This window comes from Balaenoptera acutorostrata, chromosome 3 (genome assembly GCF_949987535.1).
Source record: "Balaenoptera acutorostrata chromosome 3, mBalAcu1.1, whole genome shotgun sequence".
Lineage (NCBI taxonomy): Eukaryota > Metazoa > Chordata > Mammalia > Artiodactyla > Balaenopteridae > Balaenoptera > Balaenoptera acutorostrata.
The window spans coordinates 174,614,117-174,624,155 of NC_080066.1; the positions used below are offsets into that span (position 1 = coordinate 174,614,117).

A 10,039-nucleotide genomic window follows, 5' to 3' on the forward strand; every position below is an offset into this window, starting at 1 on the left:
CACCACTCTGAGGGACTGCTCCATCCCATGGACACTCCGAGTCACTTTATGAAATGCTTCTCAGGACTGTGCTCCTGGGGGAAGGCAGTGGAGGCGTCGGCTCCTATCCCATTGGTCAAGACCTGCCCGTCGGTGTTAACTTCCCACACTTCCGGTTGGGCAAGGATGAGTGCCCAGGATTGTGACACCCATGAGAGAAGCCCTGGGACAGGGCATAGGAGACACATGGCCAAAAGCTGAGACCAAGCGACCCCTGTACAAAGCTGATCAAAGCTCAGCAGAAATGGCCAGGGCAGCAGTGGCTGGAAAAGAGGTGAGGTTGGGGGCGGTGAGAGCCTTGTACTCTGTTAGAGAGAGGGGTATGCAGGAGGCATCCCATACCCACTGCAAAGGAGAATATATTAAAATAGAAAGGTCATGCCCCTGTGCTTGAGGAGCCCACAATCGCATAGCAATGACACAAAAAGAGACAAATTACACACACGGTGTTAAGTGTGCCCTTACTGCTAATCTCTGTCAATGTCTATTTGCTTTGTGGCAGGTACTGATGTGAGCTAAGTGCTTTACCATGGATTTGTTCATTTAATTCTCACCGCAATTCTGCAGGGAGGTACTATTATTACCCCCATTTCACAGAGAAGTGATGCATTGTCTGAAGGCATAATCTAGTAAATGGCAGAGCCAAGATGCAAATCTTTTAACCCCTTTGGAGTTATCAACGGAAGTAGAGGCTGAGTTTGGTGGGTGGGAGGGGGCAGATCAGCCACGAGTTGATTGGAATAATACCTCTTTGTGTTTTTGCAAAGGTGTTTGCATCTGTGATTTAATCAACGTTAATAATACAAGGCAGGACTCATCATTATTATCTTAAATTTATTGAAGAGGAAAGAGAAGCCCAGAAAGAGGTGAAGCATCTTTCTCCTGGCCACCCAGAGCATCAGCGGTGAGGTCACTGCAGGATGTCGGCCAGAGGACAGAAGTGTAGCCCCCTTCCCCACCTCTGCCCTCTAAGTGGGCAGCCTGCTCTGGGAGAGGGATGACCAGCAGGGCCTGGGCCCACTGGCATTCCAGTGCTGTCCCCAAGTGCGTCAGGCACCACTAAACAGACTCAGTTTTACCTCTGGTAATTTCCTCCCTCCATAAAGATTTATTTGGGGCTACAGAAAAGAATGGATTCCTCAAAGCTGAAAGCAAATGCCCCTTGATTCCAGACACAGGGGGAAATATTTATTCTCCTTTAGATCACATCTCCTGGGTCTTTTTCCCCGAAAGCCAGTCTTGGGGCAGTGGGCCACCAAGCTTACGGCAGCAGTCACACTCCAGATAGCAGAAGACATTTGTGATACGACCCAGCAATCCCACTACTGGGCATATGCCCTGAGAAAACCATAATTCAAAAAGAGTCATGTACCAAAATGTTCATTGCAGCTCTATTTACAATAGCCAGGACATGGAAGCAACCTAAATGTCCATCAACAAATGAATGGATAAAGAAGGTGTGGCACATATATACAATGGAATATTACTCAGCCATAAAAAGAAACTTAATGGAGTTATTTGTAGTGAGGTGGATGGAGTTAGAGTCTGTCATACAGAGTGAAGTCAGTCAGAAAGAGAAAAACAAATACCGTATGCTAACACATATATATGGAATCTAAGGAGAAAAAAAAAAAAGGGTCATGAAGAACCTAGTGGCAAGACGGGAATAAAGACACAGACCTACTAGAGAATGGACTTGAGGATATGGGGAGGGGGAAGGGTAAGATGTGACAAAGAGAGAGAGTGGCATGGACATATATACACTACCAAATGTAAAATAGATAGCTAGTGGGAAGCAGCCGCATAGCACAGGGAGATCAGCTCGGTGCTTTGTGACCACCTAGAGGGGTGGGAGAGGGAGGGTGGGAGGGAGGGAGATGCAAGAGGGAAGAGATATGGGAACATATGTATATGTATAACTGATTCACTTTGTTATAAAGCAGAAACTAACACACCATTGTAAAGCAATTATACTCCAATAAAGATGTTAAAAAAAAAAAAAAAGAAGACATTTGTGTTCCCTTTGGTTTAAGTCAAAAAAGAGAGTTTTCGTGATGCATAGAGCAGCCTGGACAGTCATTGCCCCCAGGGTAGGTGGGCTCGTCCTGGGGTAAAACCACGAAATGGACAAGCACGAGGTATATTATAAAGTAATCTCGTATATACACATTTATATACATTTATACTCATATATATATGTATGTATAGTATATACATAGTATCTATATAGTGCTCATCAGGTGCCAGCCTCCTTGTAATCCTCTCAGCAGCCCTATGAAGCAGGTACAATTAATGTCCCCATTTTACAGAGGAGGAAATTGAGTCAAGCAGAGGTAAGTGATTATCTGAAGTCTCACAGGTAAGCAGGAGAACGGGGATTCAAGCCCAGGCAGTCTGGTCCCAGAGTTGTACTTTTAACCTCTAGCAAGTGTGACCTGTCTAGACAAATGAACATCAGACTGGACATTGGATTGGAGATGGACTGAGTTGGACAGGTTGCCCAGATGCAGCTCATTGAGCAAGATTTCTGTTGCACTCGCCCCTCCTCTCCATCCACCCCATCCCCTAAGTTATTCTGCAGGCAATATGACCCCAAGGGGTACTGGGACCCATTGCTTTGACCCCCTCTTTGCTGCTGGAGATGACCCATCTGGCTACCCTTCTTGTGACTCAGAGGTTATTTTCCCTGGAAATGTTTGCCATGAGCCTTACTCAGCTCCTTGGCCCAGTCGTCTTCTAGTGTGACATCAGGGCTTCAGGCTGGGGCCAAGGTCCCCAGACACCCACACCTGCCTCTGGAGGAGCAAGCATGAATGACTCTGCTTGTACTAGATCCTGGGGACAGAGGGTGGAAGGATGCCTTAGGAAGAACCCAGGTGCTTTCACCTGGACCTTAGTGGGAGATGCTTAAGAGTGAAGACTTTGGGACACCAGTTGCTTCCCAGCTGATGACCTTGAGTGATCTGACCCCTCCTGGGGCCTCAGCTTTCCCATCTACAACCTGAGATGATTCCTAAGGTTCTTCTTGTTTTATTTTTATTTTTTAATTTTTTTTTATACATAGGATTTTATTTTGCACTGCTATAACAATTTCATTAGAGTCCAAGGGAGAAAAAGAAAAAGAAGGATAAAACCACCACACTGAGCAAATTATTAAAGCTTTTCTACTTTTAACAGGATTTTCCATCTGGTAGATTTATTGTCATATCCCCTTCAAAACAGACAAGATGCTCACCATATTTTAAAGATTATAGGTTGCCACTGAAAGAAAAATTTTACACAGTCACTGTACATCAAGGTTGAAAAACTGTCCTGCGTTAAAAATATACTTAGAAATCATGTGAATAAAAGAAAAAGAAAACATGATTGTGTTCAAGGGAAGATTAAAGTCCTCATAATGTGCCGTCTAAATGTGGACACTCACTCCTCCTGGAGTCTCTCAGGCGGGGGGAGTTCTTTCTTCTGCCCACCTCACTCATTATACTGTGTTTTTACCCAACAGTATGCATTAAGGCAAATAAATACTTTTCTGACGAGGTCTTAAAGAAACTGTGGACAAACAGCAAACTTTTGGCATTAAAACAGGTTAACACATACATAGCCTTTAGCATATACATTAAGCATATTTCTCTTGGACTAGTGACAAGAAAAAGATGAACATGCTTGTTAACAATGTCAAAAAGTTTAAAATTCAGTGTCCAAGCAATTCCTAACGATGCTTCTGTAGCTTTAAGCTCTAAACAGTATAGAATTTATGCAAATGCATTAAAGAATCCAAGCTTGAAAAATTACATCCAAGCAGGTTATTAAACTGTATCTACAGAAAGTAAATGATAAATACAGAATTAAAAGAGTCCCTCTGTTTTTCTTATAGCCTTGAAAACTGACAAACTTTTGAGGACAATTCCATAATATTAAACATTAGGTAACCACAGGTGTGGGGAAACCTAACTACACAAACCGATTTAAAATACTCAAGATGACTTTTTAGTGTTCAATACGATTCAGTTCGTAGGTAAGGGCACAAGACAACATTTAACAAAAATAATCACATCAATTGACCTAGAAATCAGATGCAAATAGATATGAATACAATCTCCAAAATCTGTCTTTTTAAGTGAACATTCATCATTTATTCAAAGCTACACAAGAATTTGAAGGATTAAAGTCTTCTTCTGTGACATAAAGCCATTTGGAAGAGTTTCATATCTCAGCTGAGCAGGAGGAGAGGGTGAAAGAACAGGTGAGTAGCCCCTTCTGGGCAGCGAGACAGTGAAAACAAACTCAACAGCAGCTTTCCCCGGCCTGCTGTCCTCCCCGACTGCCTGCGTGCGTGGCATTAGTAGCAGCATGCTGAGGGCCAATTTTAATGCCATTTGCCTCATTATTAATGTCAAAGACTCCTTCTTGGATTTTTTCATAAATTTCTTTTGCTGTATTAATAAATGCCTCTTCTACATTAGAAGCAGTCTTAGCAGAGGTTTCCATGAAGATAAGTCCATATTCTCGTGCAAAAGCGTCACCTTCTTCTTTTTTTACTTCTCTTCTAAATTCTAAATCACTTTTATTTCCAATAAGCATAATGACCATGTTGGAATTGGAATGCTGGCGGGCATATTCTAACCAGGCTGTCAAGTGGTTGAATGTGTCTCTCCTTGTAATATCACACACTAGTAAAGCCCCTGCTGCACCTCTGTAATAACGACCTCGTGATGGAACGAAAGGACTCCTGACCTGCTGTATCCCAAATCTGAAGTTTTATCTGTTTCCCATCCATAGTTATCATTCGAGCACCGAACTCGACACCAACAGTAACGTCATGCACTGGCTGAAACCTCTTATCTGTAAACTGTAGCAATAAGCATGATTTACCAACACCTGTGTCGCCGATGATAATGTACTTGAAGAGACAGGCGTACGCCACGGCCGCGGCTGCCCGGCGCCAGGGCACATGGTTCCTCCTCCTCCGCGCCCGTCACCCCGGCGCCGCTCGGCCTCGAAACGCCAGGCTCCGCCCGCCGCAGCCGCCGCCGTCGTCGTCAGCCGCCGGGAATGAGGGGCCGAGAGGAAGCGGGAGAAATCGACACAGTCGGAGGCAAGGGAGACGGCGCCCAGCGGAGCCCAGTTGAACGATAACAGCCACCGCGGCGCCTCCGCCCCGCCTCCCTCTTCTGGTTTTAAGAGCCCCCGAGTCTGAGCATCGTCTTCCGCCCAGATCCTCCGGTGGCTCCTGGATCCCTAGGGCCGTCTCTGGTCTCTTTTCAAAAGCAGGTAGCACAGCTGGGTGACTCTTCAATGCAACATGCATTGCTACAGGGAGGACGTAGGCTAATACCTTCGACTGCTCCAAACGAAATAGCCTTACAGTCTTTTATTATATTTTTTAAAGAGGAGAATAAAAATGGAGAAGTACCCTGGTAGAACGTTGACTTTGCCTTCCTAGTTGAATCTAGGGGAGAATCCTTGCTGGAAAAAATGCCAACAAAATGTATCTTCTCATTTTTTAGGTTGAGAGTGAAATGGTGCATTTTCTAGGCAGTTATAGCTTCAAGACAAGTTTCCTATCTCCCCTGGTGGTAAGATGGCCACTCCTAAGCCCCTACCATGAAAATAGTCTGTGGCAACCACTGGAGGGACACAAAGAGATAAACAAATTAGTGCAGCAAGGCCTTCCAGGTATTGTGGTAAAGGTCTTTATAAATCATAATGGGGACACAAAGGAGAATCAGCTCCTCTTGGGTGGACGGTTGGGCGCACATCTGCTATTAGTTAGGACAAGTAACCCTAGCTGCTGTGAAAACAATGCCCCAGGTTTCAGTAGCTTAATGCAATACAAATTGACGTCTCACTCCAACGTGGGCATTCTTGCTTAGGGGTGGTCTTTCCCCTGGCCATCCTGGGACCCTTCCACACTATGGCTGTGCCGTCCCCTGGGGCCTTGGAGTCTGCTGCTGGATCCTCTGTCTCTGGCTTGGAGATGGGAAAGGAGAGAGACCAAGCCCGAGAGGTTCTCATGGGCTAAGTTGTGAGCGACTCTCCTCACTTCCAGCTCACCGTCCAGAACTCAGAGACCCAGGTGCATCCAGCTGCAGAGGAAGATGAGAAATGGCGTCTAGCTGCATGCACAAGACGAAAGGAAGTAGGTTTGGAGCTGTCAGTCTCCCCCACGAGCCTCCACACGAAATCCATCTTGTTCCCCTGCAGGTATGTGTTCCCATCTGAGTGTGCACGCTATGGGGGTGGTCGGCAGTGTGGGTTGCAGCGCCGCTTCTTATTTAGAATTCCAGGCTGGAGCAGAAGGTTTTGGGCATAGAAGGTGCTCTGTACGTTTCTGTTGGCAGGTTGATGAGTGCATGAATGCTTGAGCTGGGTCTTATTTGAATTTAATATAATTTTGAACTAACACTGTGATTTGCAAAGGCGATGCTTCATTGCGTATGAGAAGAGTTCTAACTGGCAAAGGAAAATTCTCTGAATGTAAAGGACCTTTATCCCTTGCAAGCCTACCTGTCCTGACCATCAGATCAAGTCTTAACACCATCATTCATGGGATGGAAGACTAGGGAGATGGTAGACGGAGTGAGCTGGATGAGTTAAAGTAGCCTGTATGCTATTGTAGCATGAGTCTAAAACCCTTATCTAAAATAGGGTGGCAAATATCATCATTCTATGCAAAAAAGGTGAGTTTTTCTTTGGTAATAACTCTCATTTGGGGGCTCACGGTGGTAAGCATGGTAGGTCAGGACCTCCCCCTCCAAGGGCCATTTGCCATTAAGTAAAGACAAGCAAAGGATAGTGGGGATAACAGCAGCTGCTGTTAAGGAGACCTTGAAACATTATCTAGACCAAAGTTTCTTAACTTCAGCACTATTGACATTCCGGGCTGGACCACTCTTTGTGGTGGGGTCTGTCCTGTGCCCTGTAGGGTTTTCAGCTGCATCCCTGACCTCCATCCACTAGATGCCAATGGCACCCTCACACACACATCCGAGTTGTGACGACTTAAAATGTCTCCAGACACAGCCGAATGCCCTTGGGGACTAGAATCACTGGAGCAGAGAGCCCCTGATCTAGGGAATTCCTCATGAGAAGTGCAGATGTGAGGGCTGCATTTCCTCGTTCTTGCTCCAGCTCTCTTTAAGGCGCAGCACACGAATCCCCAGGCACTATTGTACCTGTTTAAGGAAAACGTGGCCGAGAACTCTACCTGAGCTGTCAGCATCCCCCACCTCCTGAGCAAAAGGTCGGGTTGGAGGGATGGGGGTGAGCGATCCAGGCTGCCTTGAAGGGTCCGTTCCAGCAAGACTGTTCCACGCTGACATGCTTCACCAGGCAGGATCCACAGAGCCCATCCTGATGGAACCTGAAAGGGCATCTCTCCGGTCAGGTTCAGGGGACCTGGTCAGTTCCAGCTACTCATGGAGAGAACCCCCCAGAACCAGGAGGCACTAAAGCCACCACATTCCTCAATCACCACAGCTACCAGCGGGGCATCACCCTTCTTCTCTGCACCCATTGCCTGAGCTCAGAGAACAGAGAGCCTTGCTGAGTGTGACTCCTCTACCTTCAGTAACAAAGCTTGTCGAGGAGTTTCTGGGTCATGACTCTTCAAGTCTGGTGTCTTCCTTGTTTCACCTCAACGACCTTGGAAGGTTCATAGAGTGAAGATCATTAGCTCCATTTTATAGATGAGTAGACTGAGATGAAGGGAGGTTGAGTGACTTTTCCAACAAGAACTCAAACCTCAAATCATTCAGATCTCAAATGATGGTCCTTTGAGTCCAGGTCCAAGGGCTGTTTCTATACTTGCAGAGCTGCTGTTTACAGAGTTAGGTGGGATTTGGGGCTGTTCAATCCCTGCAGTCATTTGCCGTGGTGAACTCTGAGGGACGTGTATGTCTCTCTCCCTCCCTTAGGCAGGGAGCCCTGGGGGTGGGAACACGATCTCTGGGATCTGACGGCCGTGTTCATGTTTTAGCTCCGCCGGACCCGTACCTTCTCACCTTGAGCAAATGGCTTAATCTGCCTGACCCTCAGTTTCCCCACCTGCAAAACGAGGATAATAATAGTCACTACATCCCCTGCTTGTTATGAAGATGCCACGCGGAGCCGTCAGCACAGCGCTCGGCAGCTGTCCTGCCCGCTCCCCGTGAGCTGTGATTGTCTCTTTTTTTTAAAATTTATTTATTTATTTATTTACTTTTGGCTGTGTTGGGTCTTCGTTTCTGTGCGAGGGCTTTCTCTAGTTGCGGCGAGCGGGGGCTACTCTTCATGGCGGTGCGCGGGCCTCTCACTGTCGCGGCCTCTCTTGTTGCGGAGCACAGGCTCCAGACGCGCAGGCTCAGTAGTTGCAGCTCATGGGCCCAGTTGCTCCGCGGCATGTGGGATCTTCCCGGACCAGGGCTTGAAACCGTGTCCCCTGCATTGGCAGGCGGATTCTTAACTACTGCACCACCAGGGACGCCCCTGTGATTGTCTCTTGACTGTTTTTCTGTCAGTTAACACAGCTGGCTCTGCTCTCCATGAAACGGGGGTGAACCCCTCATAGCAGAATGGGTATTGTTTTTGTTTTTGAGAAATGTAATTAAAATCTGGAAAGAGTTCACTAAATTCCAGACAGAAAATAAGCCCTCATTTATGTGGCTTGTCCCCTGAGTCTATTGCATACACCATTCTTTAAAGTATTCTCTCTCTCTCTCTCTCTGAGCAATTAGCATTTATCAATTTAGCCATTTTTAATGAAACAGGTGATTAGGGCTCAGTAGGCTGGCAACGTAAAGTAAGTAGAGGGCATGGAGGGTGGGAGTCCAGCTCAAAGGGAGGCCGGGGGGTTAACTGCATCTTTCAGAGTGTCTTGGGGGGTTCAGGAGGAACAGGACACTGGGACACGTGGATGATCAAGGGCTGGATGGGAGCTCCTATCAGCCTGGAATTGAACTGCAGGCGTTGCACTCATATTCATGTCTGAGCCTCACAGCCACCTAATGATGAGGAATGACTCTTCAGGAAGGTCTGAAAACCCCAGCCTGTCTCCAGTGAACTGATGGATTTATGGGCTTTTCAGTGCTGAGGTCCTTTAATTTGTTATCACAAACTTTGTGCCTTGTATATTATTATCTCCATTGACAGATGGGGATATTGAGGCCCAGACTAGTTAAGTGTCTTAAACTGAAGCAGCTGTTTACTGCTTAAAGCAGCAGAGCTTTGTGGACACCAAGGCCTGCCCCTTACGCGGCACCAAGCTGTGTCTCAACCTCTATCAGAATAAGGTGGGACAGCCAGAAACGAGGTGGGTCTGGACCAAAGGAAAGACAATGGCATCTTTCTGGGGAGAGAGTTGCTGATGCATTCAATGGAGAAACAGCTTCACAGCATTTAGCACTTAGCATTTTGCATTCCTCCCGTAGTGGGCAGGCCAAGGTTTGGGAGACAGAGACGAATTAGATTGATGGGAACCAGAGGGGCTGAGTGGAGGCAAAATGGAAAAGAAGCCAACGTTTGGAAGGAAGGAGTGATCCTCAGGGCATGGACAACGGAGTGAAACAGTGGGCATCCAGAATACGTTTGGAGAAGGAGAAACAGAAGCTGAATATGTAGTCCAAGCACCTTCCTAATTAGAATAACCAGAGGGATTGCAGAGAAAATGAGAAACGGGGAGTGACAGTGACTTCTGTAACTCAGACCGTGGTAATGCTCATCAAAGACTTAAAGTTCAGTTCTCCAAACAGCCAGGAAAGGGAACCATTTGATCCCTGTTTACTTTCTGTTTCTAGGCTCTGTTGTGTCCCCCTTCTCAGAGCCACAAGGAGAATTTCAGAAGGCATCACCTGTGTTAAGCCAGCAGGCCATGGCTTCTATGTGGCTCTTTTGATGCACTTAAATGGCCAATTTCCCTGTTACTGTTAAGACTATTATTAAGAATGTTTTATGTGAAGGAGAAACTATTTTCTCTCTTAATCAAGTTTTCTACCTTGGTCTGTAAAATAGAAACTTTTTTTTC

General features: G+C 46.4%; 1 protein-coding gene across 1 annotated transcript; it reads right to left on the reverse strand.

Annotated features, from left to right (window-relative positions):
* Nucleotides 1–4,323: 4,323 nt before the first annotated feature.
* LOC103012876 (ras-related protein Rab-2A-like) lies at nt 4,324–7,555 on the reverse strand. The gene is given in 4 exon segments (XM_057542712.1): nt 4,324–4,740; nt 4,742–4,971; nt 5,019–5,210; nt 7,456–7,555. Coding segments are annotated over 4 exon segments (939 nt in total).
* Between the last annotated feature and the right edge of the window lie 2,484 nt (nt 7,556–10,039).